Source organism: Scomber japonicus, chromosome 10 (assembly GCF_027409825.1).
Source record: "Scomber japonicus isolate fScoJap1 chromosome 10, fScoJap1.pri, whole genome shotgun sequence".
In the NCBI taxonomy this organism is placed as follows: domain Eukaryota; kingdom Metazoa; phylum Chordata; class Actinopteri; order Scombriformes; family Scombridae; genus Scomber; species Scomber japonicus.
This window is the reverse complement of record NC_070587.1, coordinates 13,001,803-13,018,525: the sequence shown is the minus strand read 5'-3', so window position 1 is coordinate 13,018,525 and position 16,723 is coordinate 13,001,803. Positions and strand designations below refer to the sequence as shown.

Below are 16,723 nucleotides of genomic sequence, written 5' to 3'. Positions count from 1 at the left end.
TGAGTCACCTTAATCTCAAGCTCAGGTTTCATAAAGGCAACATTTTTGTGGCTGTTACATTGGGTTTCATTCAGGCGGGGAGTTCCTGTCCTCTGAAAAGAAGCCTATGCGGAAGTAACTTAGAGCTGCATTCTATGAAAAGGCCACCAGGGGGCGACCGTTTTGTGTTCAAAAAGACATCCGGGTCTATACAAGTCAATGGAGAATTCACCCAACTTCTCACTTGATTTCTAACCTCAGTAAACGTTTTCAAAATGTGTTTATGGTCTCAATCGCTGGTTTAAAGCCTTCTTCAATGCAGTATGATGTTCATTTGGGACATTTTGGCCTCCCTGATTTTATATTTGACGATAAAGCAGGCTACGTGGCTACGTTGTGATTGACAGGTTGATTGACCAATGTCCTTGAGATCCAGCCCTTGCAACCAATCGCAGCCTCCCGCTCCGCCGTTGGTCCCGCCATGAGGCGGGTTCATGACTCCGCCTCATGCCCATATAAGTAAAATCCGTGTTCATTTTTTCCCAGAATGCACCTGAAATTTTCAAGATGGCGCTGCCTAGATTCGATACTATTGGCTTCCGAGCAGCAGTCCACAAACCAATGGGTGACGTCACGGATGTTACGTCCATTTCTTATATACAGTCTATGGTTTCATTATGTTATAGTTCCTGTATTTATGATATTGTGGTAATCATCAGTTTGCTTTTTGGAACATGATATGTCCCATTGGGCACAATATCTGAATTAAAATGATACAACCCTACAATGTGTTCAGACTTATAACTTATTTATGAAACACTGTACTGTATAATGAGAAGCTTCATATGTAACCCTGGTATATTGGGCCTTAGACAAAACACTGCTACTTTGCTAACAGTGTATATCCCGAGGCACGTTTATATAATGTGTGAGGTGAATGAATTGACACAAGAAAAATGTAGTAAATAGTGATCATGGGGTGTTAGCCTGCAGAAGATCTTTATCCTTGTAAGTTAATTTTGATTATGTGCATAGGTTTAGTCTATGGTGATTACATACTTGGATTTAAGACTTAGAGGAGGTACAGCCCCACAGGGAATACAACTTGGAGCCATGTAATGTTGTTACTCCTTGCTATCCAGCTGGGGTCACTATTGTGACATGCTTATGGTGTTTGATGATTGAAAAAAACTAAGAGATTAAATCAGCTGCACATTATTGTTTGCAATCACTTAGTTTCTGCATTGTAGTATAATTTGTATAGTGAATGATACTATTAGTGCTTCAAGAGTGTATTCTGTATGAACAGGATATATAATAGAAAATCATTTTGAATAGTGTTTTTGCTGACTAGGCCCAGCCCAAGGAATTGCATACACATATGTTTTTGATTCCAATGTAAACTAACATTGACTAAAATAACCCAGACTGTGTGCAAATAACAGTATTGTCAACCGTATCACAGAACAAAAGGGCATTTTAAGTATCACAGTTTTATTCTCTGGGTCCTTTATTCTGTTATTGCCTCTGTTATCAACATCATATCATGATACTGATAACGCGTGGGCTTTTAATTAAACTAACAACCCACATTGTTCCAACAGCTTCAAAAGCCAAGAAGTAATACGAGGCTGATAAAAAATAACGTCAGCCCTTCGTCTCCTGAAACATACAGGTAACAACTCCTCAGAAGGAGTACAGACAAGTAAGACAGAGCGGATCAGTGTTTCCTCATAAAATATACCAAAAATGACAAAGGACAAACAAATCATAGGTGGAGAAGATGGGATTTCTGAGCAGAGCGAGATGACTGAAAGACCAAAATGGGACAATAAAGTTCAATATTTGCTAACCTGCATAGGTTTTGCTGTGGGACTTGGAAATGTGTGGAGATTTCCATATTTGTGTCAAATCTATGGTGGAGGTAAGAATATTTATCTAATCTATCTAACATCCTCTGACTTTCTCACTAAAATGAGAAATGACTACTTGTAACATCAAGTGGTAATTATGAGTGAATAAGTTTAATGCTTGGTGTGAGTGAGTGCGATACAGTTCTGATTGTTGATAATAAAATGTAAACGAACACCGAGTGACCTTCAACCACATACATACATAATGCAATGGGATTTTAAAGTTGATCGCTCTCTGAAAAAGTCCTGTTTAATGTTTATTGTAAGTCATTTTGATCTGATTTTGTTGTTTTCATTATTATTGCTCATAAATTTGTTTTATTTCAAGGGGCATTTTTGATTCCTTATGTCATTGCCTTGGTGTTTGAGGGTCTTCCTCTGCTGTACATGGAGTTGGCCATTGGACAACGGATCCGCATGGGAAGCATTGGAGTGTGGAATTCAATCTCCCCGTATATGGGAGGTTTAGGTGAGGTGCTTTGGTATAGGTGAACTTTGTCTACTCAGGACAGCAAGATGCTTAAATAAGGAATCAACAGTAAAACATGTATTCTGTATGACTGCCTATAGTGTATTGTCATCTATATGTTAATTTTTTTATGGATATGTGTATACACAGGTGTGGCTTCCTTGTTAGTATCCTTCTTAGTTGGTCTGTTCTACAACATGATCTTGTCTTGGATCCTCTGGTACTTCTTCCACTCCTTTCAAAGTCCCCTTCCGTGGAGGGACTGCCCAGTAAACTTGAACCATACCGGTATTTGTTTTCATCATCATTATATTAATTAACAATAAATGCTGAATAATAACTGAAGTAAAATAAGGTTCCATTAATTAATCAAGATATGAATAATCTTTTTGATGCAGGCTATGTGAGTGAATGTGAAAAGAGCTCACCAGTGAATTATTTTTGGTACCGTGAAACACTGAATGTAACACCGAACATCGAGACTAGCGGGTCCTTACAGTGGTGGCTTGTGTTGTGTCTTGCAACTGCTTGGTGCCTAGTGTATATCTGCTTCATACGTGGAATTGAGACTATTGGAAAGGTAATTCATTATATTTACCATTAATAATGCCTAAATAACTTGTCAGTATCATTAGATGACGCTGGTTTTCAACAATTTGAGTTGCATCCAAAATGAGAGCAACCCACATGGATTATGGCCTTAGGATGCATTATTGGGAGGAATTGACCATGCACACAAGTTATTAATCTAAATTTAACAGCTAAAAGTAAGATCTTCTTAACATCAGAGGGACAAAACGTCAAGAAAAAGCAGGGCTTACCAGTAATGTTGTTTAATAGGCTTTAAATGTGTTTTACATCTACTGAAAATCTCTCAAACCTAAAGGCTCTTAAAATCCTTTAAAAACAAGCTGCACATTTGCAATTGGCTAGATTGTGAAAGTTTTATAAATGGGAGTTTATGCAAACATTACCAAAAGTATACAAATGAAATGCATATGTTTAAGATGGATATTAAATAGCATCTAAACTTTTTTTAACAGGCTATTTATGTCACAGCCACCTTTCCATACCTTGTCTTGACTATCTTCTTGATCAGAGCCTTGACTCTGTCTGGGGCAACTGATGGCTTGATATATCTCTTCACTCCAAATGTAAGTTTGTTATTAGTTTCTTAATGATACACTTTTATGTCAATGCTTAATGAGTAACATCTGAAATCTAAATGAATTTAATATGTTCATCGCAGTGGGAAACCCTGAAAAATCCTAACGTCTGGTTGGATGCTGCTACTCAGATCTTTTTCTCTTTGTCTTTGGCCTTTGGGGGACTAATTGCTTTTTCCAGTTATAATCCCCAGAAGTAAGATGTTTTCAATATGTTTCAGTCCATGAAAAACAGTATGATATACAAAATGAAAAAAAAAGACAGTATTTGTTTTATCATTGCAGAAATGATTGTGAGAGAGATGCCCTAATTGTGGGACTTGTGAACAGTTTTACATCAATATATGCATCGATTCCTATTTTTTCCATTCTTGGATTTAAAGCAAATGAAAACTACAATAACTGCCGAAATTGGTACGTACCAGTGTAATTATGGTGTTCTATTGTACAGCATATCCAGCTTCATAATTATGCAGGATTGTTATTAGATGTAGATGCAGTCACACTTCAAATTAGTGTGAGTCTTGTACTATAGCCACTGAATTATTACTTAAGTAGCAGTCAAAAAAATAAAAGTTTAGGATATGAAACTGAAATAAGCTAAAAAAAAAAAAAAAAAAACAATTACATGTAACAGATGTTTTGTATTTTTACTCAAATAAATTACTTGATTAATTAATTAATTGGTTCAAAAGATTTTTTTCTGTTTCCCCATCTTGCCATCTTGTTAGTGTTAATAATAGCAAATGTTGTAATAGAAGTATTAACTGATGGGTTTAATTTCTTGTTGATTTTAGGAACATACTGAAATTGACAAATGCATTTAATATTGGCAATGAAAACATAACTCTTGAAAACTACGATGACTGGTTGAACTATCTCAATGGTACTGATCCAACAGAGGTTGAAAGCCTCAATCTAAAGACCTGCAATCTACAGACTTTCCTGGACCAGGTACAGTACATCTCTAATTATTAAAATAGTTTTCTGAATGAAGTTTGGTGACAGTCTCAATGACATCATGTGTCCTGCCTTACCTGTAGAGTGCCTCTGGAACTGGACTGGCCTTTATTGTGTTCACTGAGGCGGTGATAAACATGCCCGGCTCTCAGGTGTGGTCAGTGCTCTTCTTCGTCATGCTCTTCAGCCTGGGTCTGTCCTCTATGTTTGGAAACCTAGAAGGGGTCCTCACTCCTCTGCTGGATCTGCATGTGGTTCCATCCTGGATGCCTAAGGAGATATTCACAGGTAAACTGAACTATGTAATGAATATGGTATTTTCAGTTTGGTCGAAACAAACTATTTTACTTTCTCTAAATAACATTGATTATGACACACGCAAAAAAAATTTGCAAGTGAAAATCCCATCCAAACATGTTCCATTTGACCATATTAGATTTAATTGTTTCTTGCTAACTTTTGTTAAATGCACGTATCTTCAAATGACACTTGAACAGGTCTAAAGATTTCCGTGTTAGTGAACAAAATTGATTGCTACATTTACTCTTTTTTGCCCATAGGGTTAATATGTCTCATCTCCTTTACTGTGGCCCTCATCTTTACTCTGGGCTCTGGAAACTACTGGCTGGAGATATTCAACAGTTATGTGGGATCCATGCCTCTGCTTATCATAGCATTCTTTGAGATCATCAGTGTGGTATATATCTATGGAATAAATAGGTGATATTGTAATTTTGTCAACATTATACTTTCAATATTATTAAGTATCTGAATAATTTGTTGAAGAGTGTCAATTTGCCCACAGGTTCAATGAGGACATTGAATGGATGACGGGTCGGAGGCCGAACATGTACTGGCAGGCCACTTGGCGCTTTATCAGCCCTTTCATGCTTCTTGTGGTTTTTGTGGCATACGTGGTGGCTGAGGCTGAAAAACGACCAACGTATAATGCTTGGAATCCAGATTACGTAAGGCAGATTTCACAATTGTTCTACAACATTGCTGTGTGGAATTTCTTATATCTGGCACATGATGAAAAAAAAGAAGCAATAAAACAAAAAAAACCCCACTGACTTTCCACTCCATTACTCCCACAGGTGCACTTCCCCCTTGCTGATGTTCTGCACTACCCTGAATGGGTTTATGTTATCTGTGTGCTCTTATCTGTCCTTCCTGTTGTCTCCATTCCTCTAGTAGCTCTCTACAAATTCATGGGCTTCCTGAAGAAGCGCATCATGAACAGGCACAATCAAAACCCGTATGCAAATGAATTTCATAATGGAGATTTGTAAATGAAAATTTTAATCTGTTTATCAGACTGGTGGTGAGGACTACAATTAAATGTGAGATATGCTGTCGTTGAATAACATATTGTCTGTATTTTCCTTTTGGAACAAGGAGTATTTTCACGTGAATGTTTTTTTTTTCTTTCTGTATTTTGTATTGTATAATTTTAAATTCTAACTGCATTAATAATGCAGCTTTAATGAGATTATCAACTGGAATTTCAGAATATTTCTGCAGTTATTTTGTCTTCATTTTGGTGGAGGTACTGTAATGCAAACTCTGTTATCCAGATCAAATCCTACTGGGTGATATCCGTGAGAAACATATTAACTAGATAATACCAGAGGCAGGAAGTCAATATAATGTTTGTGTTGATATGTGATTAAAGGAATACAACATTTAATTTGGTTGTTTTAAATTGAAAAAAAAAAAACAACAACAAATGATTGATATTCGCGATAAGGCATTATTAATTCTCAAAACAAATAAATAAATAAAATAAAAAAATATACCTGCAGGTTGGGGAAATGGTATTGCATGATGTATCCTTTATGTAACTTTTTTTGCATGTCAACAGTGCATGTGGGGGGGGGGGGGGGGGGGGGAGAGAGGGAGAGAGAGAGAGAGAGAGAGAGAGAGAGAGAGAGAGAGAGAGAGAGAGAGAGAGAGAGAGAGAGAGAGAGAGAGAGAGAGAGAGAGAGAGAGAGAGAGAGAGAGAGAGAGAGAATTAGGTCGGCGCTTGTGTGCGTGATGGTGTATGTATGTGCTCACTGACCATGCGCATGTGCGTATTTTGAGTCATACGAGTTACACAGTTGTGCTTTTTGTGGTGTGGGTGGACAGTGATATTGTCCTCCCTGTGTCACGTGCTTTGGAATATGCTGGCTGCCTTTGTTGTCTCTCTGCCTGTTCTGCTTTTCTGGCACTTTCATACAATGGTGCACTTGAACACTGTGATGTTATTAAGCCTTTCAAACTACTACAGCTTGAATTCCAGCTCTCAGAAAAGACAAGCAACCCAATGTAGGATACATGGCACAAGATACATCATCAAGGAACAACAGCAAAGATTGAGTGTAACACCAGAACAAAGGTGACTGACCCTGCTTTAACTTTAATCATTGTCAGTTTGAGACTGCGTTTATAGAGCTATGCAAGGTGTCATGCTAATGCTATTTTCACAACTGCCATATCTGAATGACTTCCGTAATCTTATTGTATGCTTTTTCTGTTTTGGTTTTCTGGCTCACAATCTGGCTTACCAAGCTACAGGAGCTGTTATTTATGTGTCTTGTATATATAAAAACCAAATGTGACCAACCAATGTGACCGATGTGAAGGAAATTAAATGTTAAGTACTTTAAATAACTGTGTTGCAAACATGCTAAAGAGGTTACAGCAGTTTGTTTAATCCAAAAACTTTTCTTGCATTAATTTGCTCTTATTAGTTACTACTGCTACATATTGATTTTTGGTGCCGTTCTATAATTGCTTCCTGGTATGTTAGCGAGTAAATAACCAAAATTCCTATAAGTGTCTAAACATCACAGTAGTCGTCATTGACCGATATGCTTTGGTAGGAAAAATTAAAGTGTCTATCAGCACATCAAAGTGAAGCTGTCCCCTACAGTAACACTATCAACAGTGGGGAAACAGTGCATCAGGTTTAACTGTTATTTAACCTGCAATCTTACTCTAGGCAATGTCCCAGCGAGCAGATGCTTCCCAGTGTGGTGGAGTTGTGGTTGAGTTCGAGTCTGACGACATCAGGGACGCAAGAGCCAAAAAAGCTAGGAGTATACCAGGTGAACTCAATTTTTAATATAAATAGAATCTGTGCAAAGTGTTTGCAGCATATATAACGTGTCCTTATTCGATTTTCATGCATTTCCTTGTAAGGTTCAGCTCTTATCTACCTCAAGGGTCCCAAGTTTCTCATCTATGTCAGTGGAGCATTGTCAATGTGGGTAAGAATCATTTCCTGAAGAAACAGATTCCTGGAGCAATAGATAAGACATCGAAACTTAAATAACTGCAAGGTAGACTACTTACTGTAAACTGTGTGTCAGCATCCAAACAGCACCTTGCAAAACAAGACATAATGATGACCTTTCATGTTGTGTTAAACAGGGTGACCGCATGTGGCACTTTGCAATCTCTGTGTTCCTGATTGAACTGTACGGCCGTAACCTGCTGTTGACTGCAGTGTTTGGGTTGGTAGTGGCTGGGTCTGTGCTCCTGCTTGGAGCTTTGATTGGAGACTGGGTTGATCGCAATCCAAGGAATAAAGGTACGCATGATGATTTTACATTCCCTTTGAAAGTTTTAGCATGTAGTCTGTATATCACAGAACACTGATATAGATAATTGGATCTCAATCTCATATCCCATTGGGTGGTAAATTGCATTCACCCGATGTCTCAAGTGTATGGCAGTTCTTGCTTTCATAGGTCGACTCAAAACCTGCAGGACTCTAGGCACCAGATTCACAGCCACTGATTCATATCTGTCTAGACTAAGATTCTTCTTTTTTTTATATTATCTATGTTCTGAGAGTCTGAAATTGTTTTTTTTGTCCCCATTTTAGTTGCACATGCATCTCTTTTCATTCAGAACATCTCAGTGACAATATGTAGCATTGTGCTCATGTTGGTGTTCTCATATAAGCAAAGGATTGAACAGATCTGGGATGGATGGCTTACTGTGAGTAGACAATACATACTTGGCTAATAAATACATTTCATTACTTGATACCCTGTTGATTTGCGTGTAGGATACTCACCGTGATTACTACACAGAGGAGTTATTGCTGCTATTGTTCCTTCTGTCCTGTGTCCCTGTTGTCTCTGCTTCTGAGCTTGTGGCTACTCTGTGCTGTCATAGTAACATGTTGCATCACAAAACTTACACAAGGTGGTTTGTTATACGGTGGTGATCGTCCTGGCAGATGTGGCAAACCTTGCAAGCACAGCGCTGACCATTGCCATTCAGAGGGACTGGATTGTGGTTATCACTGGCTACAACCGAGGTCACCTAGCTGGTAAGGGGATTCACTGTCTGTTCATGCACATACTGGTTGGGATCCATGTTTGTCATGGGTTTCAGTCAGGCACTAACCTGTTTCTGCTCTTGCTGAAAGTCCTCTAGTGGAAGCACATTAACCTCTGTGTCTTTGATCCTTACAAAGGGATGAATGCAACCATGAGGCGGATAGATCAGGTGACTAACATCCTGGCCCCACTAGCAGTGGGACAGGTCATGACCCTGGCCTCCAATGTAGTTGGCTGTGGCTTCATCCTGGGATGGAACCTTGTGTCTCTCATAGTGGAGTTCTTCTTCTTGTCACGGGTGTACCGCATCGTCCCCGCTCTTTCAGTCAAACCACCAGTGGAGGAAGTAGATCAGACGTTTCTACAAAGGATGGAGAGGAGAGAGTCACAAGGTATGAACTGATTTTTTAGAAATTATGTTTGACCTCCTGTCATCCTATTTTTATCATTAATAATTGAATTTATCATTAGAAAGCTACACCCTGAAGTGTAAAGCCTGCACCATTTACCGAAAGTAAGCATAAAAGACACAATAAGCATGGCATTAGGATAAAATACTACCTGTTGCTAATGCTTGCTTGTAGTTCTTACTAAAGAGACATACAGCAGAAACAGTTATGCAATGCTGGCTCAAATCAGATCAGCATTAAGGATACTGTTGAAGTAAGATTGGTGCCACAAGATTTTCATGTTTGAAGGAAAGACATTCGTTAAAAATAAATCTAAAAACAGACCATCAAACACACAGATCAGTGTTCACTTGACTACAATTAATTATAATTACATTTCGTAATTACTGAAGTAACAGATGGCACTTGCATGCATGCACTGTGTTACAGTGCATATTATTGAAGACAGTCCTCAGTTTGTGTATTGTACCTCACTGCCACATGGTTTGAAAACCAGTTGTAACCCATGAATTTGAGTGTAATTGGTCAGCATTGGAGATGGTGTTGACTCAACCATGACATGATTATTGGAGCAAAAACAGTACAGTACACCTACTGATGATCTGGCCTTTGATGGATGAAGAAGACTGAGACATGTCCTATTTCTCATCAGGGGACTGTAATGTTGCACAACCTCAACCTCTGACAGAAGGCAACTGTAACACGAGCCTCCACCTAAAAGAAATTACAGACCTACCGCTGTGCTTCCAGAGGTTTCGCTGGCTGGTGAGCACCTGTAAAGATGGCTGGAGGGCTTACTATCGCCAGCCTGTTTTCCTGGCAGGCATGGGTCTAGCTTTTCTCTATACCACAGTGCTTGGCTTTGACTGCATCACCACTGGCTACGCCTATACTCAGGGTATAAGTGGCTCACTCCTCAGTCTACTGATGGGTGTCTCAGCTATCACAGGGCTTTTGGGCACTGTGATGTTCACCAGACTGAGGAAAACTTATGGCCTGGTTAACACAGGCATCATCTCCAGCTGCCTTCATCTGTGCTGCTTGCTACTGTGTGTGTGCTCCGTGTTTGCCCCTGGCAGCCCGATGGATCTTAGCTTGCTGATGCCCTACATCACCTCCAATTCCTCTACTGAGCTTGGACGGATGGCTACTCAAAGGCAAAAACACACTTATCTTCTAAGGGGAGGCAGCAATCTGCCATTGCTACCCGACCGCTCCTCCATCCACTGGACCAACAACACTGTGCTTTTTGACAATGTGCCCTCTGATGCAGCACCTGAATCATACATCTCCATCATCCTGTTGTTCTTGGGTGTCATCACAGCACGCATTGGTGAGTAGAAAGCCATACAAAACTGACTGGAATCAATAGTACTGACACCAGAACTTGATAATTATGATGCATGGTAATACTGTTAACTGTAGACCCGCACAGATACTGTGGCATTTATGTGGGATTATAAATAATGTAACAAATATATGTTTGAGGTAATCTATAAAATGCTGCCGTTTCATCGTTTGTCCACCAGAGAGCACTATTATTCTTTTTGACTGCAAAATGTCCTGATCAGTACATATTTTTGATAGTCAAATGTGGAAAGCTGAGATCCCTAAAACTGTTCTTTTAAAATCAAATATCAATGTCAACATCAGCTGCAAAGAGTCATTGTGTCTGTGTGAGAACAGCTGAATACAAGCAGAACTGTTGTGAATACTGGCTGACTATTCATTAGCTAAGTCAACTCTTAAACCTCAATGGCATCTGTGTTTTAGGTCTCTGGTCCTTCGACCTGACAGTGACTCAGCTACTGCAGGAGAACATCTGTGAGTCAGAAAGAGGTGTGGTAAATGGGGTGCAGAGTTCTATGAATTACCTGATGGACCTGCTCCACTTCATCATGGTCATCTCTGCTCCACAGCCACAGCACTTTGGCATCCTAGTTATCATTTCTGTACTATTCATCACCACTGGGCATACTATGTACTTCCTGTATGCCCACAAAGCCAAGAGAAAACGCCGACTCGACACATAAGGAGCAGGCACGAGCCACACATCCAGGCATGAGATGCCAGCACTGACTCCACTCTGCACATGTGAAATGAATGTCTCCCTCCTGTTCCTTCAGCAATCTTATTGCATCACTCCACTCCCGACTTAGCCATTCATTTCAGCACAACACAGCAAGAGTCTGTCCCACCTCGGCGGCTTTCTTCCTGCAGGGCCATGTGCCACAGCAGCAAACAAGAACTCAGGTGAAGTAGAGTGGGAAACACACTCTGTTTCGTGTACATAAGTTGAGGTGGCCACAATAAACGCAGCAATGGTACCTCCGGGGGAGATGTCCTAATCTAACATACAACAGGACTCTAAGGGCACCAGCACATGCCTTTGTAAACCCTGTGGGATTACTGCAAGACTTTCATCAAACTAGCCTGTTATCTTACATAGCTTTTTGGATGGAAGGGTGGACGGATGGAGAGCTTTTTCTAACCTTCACACAGTAACGAACTGGTGTTGTGAGGAAAACAGTGATACATAAAAATAAAAAACAAAATAAGACAGTACTTTTACAAGTGGCATAGATGTTACTGATCCGTCCACTTGGAAATATTCCAGGATGTCCAAAAAGGAACATAAAGGGAACTTGACATGAGATTGTCTAATTAAAAAGATAATTAAAATCAGAAAGGCAGCCTCCCCTTTTAATGGACAGCACTGAAAGGACAAAAGTTTCCTTCCCCTGGTTTGTTTCTCTGTGGATGAATCAAGCAAACATTTGCCTTTCTTTTATGCATGTAAACCTGCTTTATGGATTACAGCAATAAAAACTTTTTTTTTCTAGAGAGCAGACCTGCCAGCTTTTATCACATCCCGCCATTTACTTTAGACAAATCCAACACAAAAAAAAACAAACTTTATTCGAATTGCTTGCGTATTTATATAATGAAAAATAGTTTCTAAACTTTCTTTCCTTCCCATATAAAGAGTGATATTAATAGTTTTATAGAAATCCAAAAGGAAAGTAATTTTCATTTTGTGACATGTTTGAAATCAACAATAGCTATATGTTGATAGCAAACATCTACCGCTGCTATTGGCAGTATTGTTTTACACTTTGCTTCATACTTTTGTAGTTCTGATGAACTTAACATTACCTTACCTCAACAAAGAAAAACAACACTGTTGGGAATATGACTTGGGAATTACTCTCAGCTACTGTATGTTTTCATATTTCCTTCATGTACAGTGGAAATAGAATCAAAGTTGAACCTTTTGTCATACAACCATCACCACATCTCAATATATTTGTATCATTTTCCTGTGAAGTTTATGTATTGTGTGTTGTCATTATTTGTTTTAGACTGACAATTATTATAATAAAGATGAATGAAGATGATGTTTGACATCAAAACTTTTGACAACAATATTGAACAAATAAATATATGTGATTTAAAACTAAGTGCTACACATCCAAGATTCATTTTTACTCAAAGATCTAATTATGCTGCAAAATCTCATTGATGACATTTTGAAAGTCAAGGTATTTGACTGTATTTGGTCACAGCCTGATACTTAAAACGAGACCGAGTCTGCAGACATGCCGGCAGCTCTGTGACACTGTACTCGAGCACAGTGGTGCATTGAGCTAAATGCTAACATGCTCACAATGACAATGTCAACATGCTGATATTCTTCACGTTCATCATCTTAGTTTAACATGCTAACATTTACTAAATGACACCAAACACAAAGTACAGCTGAGGTTGATGGGAATCTCATTCGTATTTGAGGTATTTGGTCACAAACCAAACTAATGAAAAATTATACTTTTGATGGTGCTAGATAAAACACCAGGGAGTCATCAAAAGTATTACAATTCTTCCTGAGAGGGACATGAATTTTCACTGCAGTCTATACCTCAAGAATGTTGACACAAAACCACACCGTGGCGCTTGGGGCAACGTCAATGTTCTTATCAAATTTCATGTTTATCTATCTAATGATGGTTAAGTTATTTCAGCCTGGACCAATGTGGTGGACCAACCTAAACAAACCAACACTGTCATCTCGTCAATTAAACCTTCACAAGTTAATATTAGTACTGGAATTATTCCAAGAAAATGGAAAACAGTGTAATCTATTGATGTCAGTCTATTGCTAATACATTTACAGAATCATTGACTCCCAAAAGTTTATGAAAGATTAGGCGGATGGGATTCCTTTAATTACTCCTGACTTTGCAGTCCATCCGCTAGAGACACCCTGAAAATATAGCATAGCATAAAAACCCACTGAAAGGTAAAGCAACAGCAAGGAGAAGATGTAATACACTTACACAGTATAGGACATCACAGCCAGGGAATATACTGTAGCCTTATGCAAATGCAATGCATTTTTATGACCAGGAGAGGTCAATGTCACCTTCAACAGTCAACACCATGCCAATATACTGTAGAAAAGCTTTAGACCTTCGTGCATTACAACCACAGATACCATGCGACTAATGGAGGAAACTTGTACTTCTTATTAAAAAAAATAATGTAAAAATTATCTCTCTAAAAATTGTCTACTTCATCCAAGAGAGATTGCCATACTGATGATTATCATCCACAGGAGATCAATACTGTACAAGGGTCGACAATATTATGGTAACACAATAGTAGTCTGTAGTGTTCAATATTATCAGCATGTATGCCAAGTCATATTTTTAGTGAACAGGTCAAATGGGGTACCAGTAGTACTGAATAGTGTCAGCAAAGTAAATCTAAAAAACAAACAAAAAATCCTAACCCTTAGCTTTGCTACTTTGCAGGAGTCTTTATTTGTGTGGTACAGGGTGGTAAGAAACCCACTGAAAGAAAAAGAAAAAACATTCAAAATCTTACATCAAGATGTTCCTGTCTTTTTACTGAACACAGATATGAGGGCAGAAATGATCAATATTCCACCTAAAAAATGAAACTGGCATAACTGGGGAAAAAAATTAAATAATAAACTTTAATTCATTTTCTGATGGGCCATTATCATCTTTTGTGTCAGGATTTCATTTTACATCTGACAAATACATCAGGCAATACAGCTTCCCTGATTTAGTCTACAGCATTTTAATTCATTTTTCTATAGGGCAATAAATTTCTTCCCAGTTGGAAGTAAAATCAAAAATTCTCAGTGGCACTTCACTTAGGCAAGGTGCCAGCTGTGCCAAGCTCAAGTGACTCGCCAAGTTTAATGGTAATAGGCACCTCGACTCTATTGCAGCTGCAATATGTAAAAAATGCTTCACTTTAACTGCTTTATTGCAGCTTTTGTAAATTGCTGTATTGGCTTCTATTAAGCCCCATGTTGTACCTTCAATGTATAATTATCACATTTTAACACAGTGATATTACATTTTTCTAGCGGGATAATGGGTTCACCGCAATGAGGAAACCCTTACTTTGGGTCAGAAAGTGCTGTTGTAGCAGTGTATGGCATGTAGTTAAGAACATCTGGTGCCACAGGAGACGGCTGTCAGACTGCACTTAAACTGGTGTGAATTATATTTTAGGTGGGCCTTTTTAAGGTGGCTAAAAATGTTTTGCTGCTGGGACCTGTCCACAAGAGTACATTGCTTTGCTTCTGTGCCACATAGAGCATGCCAATCCAAACTTACTTCAGGTAATACACCACGACCATGGATAACTACCTCTCATACAACCTCACTAAGAAACCCGAACTATCCCTTTAACCCTCCTCATCGGCATTCAATAGAAGCATGGACGCAAATTGGAAAATATATCAAGTTGAAGGACAGCAAGGAAGAAGTAAGTCAATTTGTCACTGCAGTTCTTTAGTATCTTTCAGTGTTATTTGCTAAATGTTTAAGAAGTTGTTGGAGTTTTTTGCTAGTAGCAACCCGCATCGTTTCTGAGGCTTAGCCTACAGCGTAAGCTAGCGTTAATAAGTTCCTCAAAAGTCAAATCTCTAAAATAGATGCAATTTGATAAGACTTACCAATGTTTAAACACATTCCCAGTTCCTTGAAGACATGTGCTGACAGTATAGTCTTTCTCAAAAGTTCAAACAAAGATGGTAGCCGGAAGTGACAGTGATGACGCACCACCAATTTATTAAAGCTTATACTTGTGTAAAATGTCTATTTCACTGTTATTTCCTTTATTACTCAGTTGTTTTTCATATAAAGGTTTCTTTCAATTATAAATGAAGGGTGTTGAATGCAACAATCCTCTTTACACATTTTTAACAAAAACTGAATATTATAATTTTTTATAATGAAAATAGGATTAGGTACAGTTGTTGGTCTAAACTGGCAACATGTATATTACTTCCAGCTGTAAAGAGTTGCAACATAGAAAACAGGTTTAAAATCTTCTTTATTGCAGCAGATATAATTTCTTTTCTTACTAATTGGATAATTGAGGAATAAGTCTAGAAAAGTCTATCCTAGCTTACTTGGGGACAATGCTGTTGCTATGCTCCATTTAACACCCCCTTATAGGCATGGCTGCACTTCATACTGCCTTGTCAAATTAGCTCCCATGCTGAAAGAACAATATCACATTGCTCTCATGTAATGTTGATGTGTGCTTAAAAAACACAGCAAGTATTAACGGTGAAAGTATCATTCATTAGTGGTGATGTCATTGTTTCTGTGGTCTATTATCTTCCATTTCTAGGCGATTGTACAGAAGCTGAAATACTGTACTATTTTTGAAATGGAGTACTGTAACAAGCTAGAGTTTCATCACTCTTTTGAAATGCTGCAGGCCTATTGTACCAGTGTACCACCGATGGTTGTCATGGTGCTGCCTGATTAAAGGCAGACGTTTTAAAAGTACACTAACACATCTGACTTTAGGCACTTTGAAATTCATTTGCTTGGGAAACTGGGTCAGTGGTAGCACATTAAAGCTTAAGTTGTCCTCCTGGCTTTGTCTCATAAGGGATGCTCACTGGGAAGGAGCAGGGGATGTGGAGCAAGAAAGATGTGGTGGTTTAGATATTCAGGGCCATTTATTTTCATTGCTTCATTCTCATAGTGAAATAATATAGAATAACATTTAGACAGACAGTAATTTACAGTAGAGTGGCAGTTTTTACTATCTGAAAAGGTTAAAAATACAGATGTGGTAAAAGGGTTAGGGTTAGGGTCAATAAAAGTCAATACTACAGAGCCAATTGTAATAGTTCTTTTTTGTTTTATTATTATTATTTAACATCAGTTGATGAAGTTGAATTGATAAGCAATGCTTAATCAGCTCACTGTGAATATTGAGACCCCAGATATAATGAATTTCCATTTACCAGTTAAGGGAGGAAATTACTTAGCTGAAGTTGTGCAGACTTCTAAAGGCATATGTTGTATATGAGGGCAATGGGCATCTTCCCAATCGGTTACCTGGAAAGAACAAAAGAGCACAGTTGAATGATGGGACTCAACCTCACATGAAAGAGAAACAGCACCTAGAGATGAGGACCTTTTCTCAT

At 38.5% G+C, this 16,723-nt stretch overlaps 2 protein-coding genes across 2 annotated transcripts; both read left to right on the top strand.

Annotated features, from left to right (window-relative positions):
• Nucleotides 1-1,728: 1,728 nt before the first annotated feature.
• On the top strand, nt 1,729-5,779 carry LOC128366810 (sodium-dependent neutral amino acid transporter B(0)AT3-like). The gene is made up of 12 exons (XM_053327577.1): nt 1,729-1,903; nt 2,221-2,361; nt 2,512-2,649; nt 2,760-2,941; nt 3,405-3,515; nt 3,611-3,723; nt 3,813-3,941; nt 4,325-4,481; nt 4,571-4,775; nt 5,048-5,207; nt 5,293-5,455; nt 5,585-5,779. Exons 1-12 carry the CDS (start codon nt 1,729-1,731, stop codon nt 5,777-5,779), a joined length of 1,869 nt encoding a protein of 622 aa, XP_053183552.1.
• A 1,054-nt stretch (nt 5,780-6,833) lies between these two features.
• Nucleotides 6,834-11,267, top strand: si:ch211-254p10.2 (solute carrier family 40 member 1). Its single transcript, XM_053327041.1, has 9 exons — nt 6,834-6,867; nt 7,474-7,579; nt 7,674-7,741; nt 7,905-8,064; nt 8,362-8,477; nt 8,688-8,814; nt 8,962-9,216; nt 9,887-10,567; nt 11,008-11,267. Exons 2-9 carry the CDS (start codon nt 7,477-7,479, stop codon nt 11,265-11,267), a joined length of 1,770 nt encoding a protein of 589 aa, XP_053183016.1. The 5' UTR covers nt 6,834-6,867; nt 7,474-7,476.
• Nucleotides 11,268-16,723: the final 5,456 nt, after the last annotated feature.

Excerpts from the sequence above, each read along its gene's own strand:
- si:ch211-254p10.2 (XM_053327041.1), top strand. The coding sequence starts at position 7,477 with ATGTCCCAGCGAGCAGATGCTTCCCAGTGTGGTGGAGTTGTGGTTGAG. Across the intron at positions 7,580-7,673 it reads AAAAGCTAGGAGTATACCAG|GTTCAGCTCTTATCTACCTC; the intron begins GTGAACTCAATT and ends TTTCCTTGTAAG. Across the intron at positions 8,065-8,361 it reads TCGCAATCCAAGGAATAAAG|TTGCACATGCATCTCTTTTC; the intron begins GTACGCATGATG and ends TCCCCATTTTAG.
- LOC128366810 (XM_053327577.1), top strand. The coding sequence starts at position 1,729 with ATGACAAAGGACAAACAAATCATAGGTGGAGAAGATGGGATTTCTGAG. Across the intron at positions 4,776-5,047 it reads GCCTAAGGAGATATTCACAG|GGTTAATATGTCTCATCTCC; the intron begins GTAAACTGAACT and ends TTTTGCCCATAG. Across the intron at positions 5,456-5,584 it reads ATGCTTGGAATCCAGATTAC|GTGCACTTCCCCCTTGCTGA; the intron begins GTAAGGCAGATT and ends TTACTCCCACAG.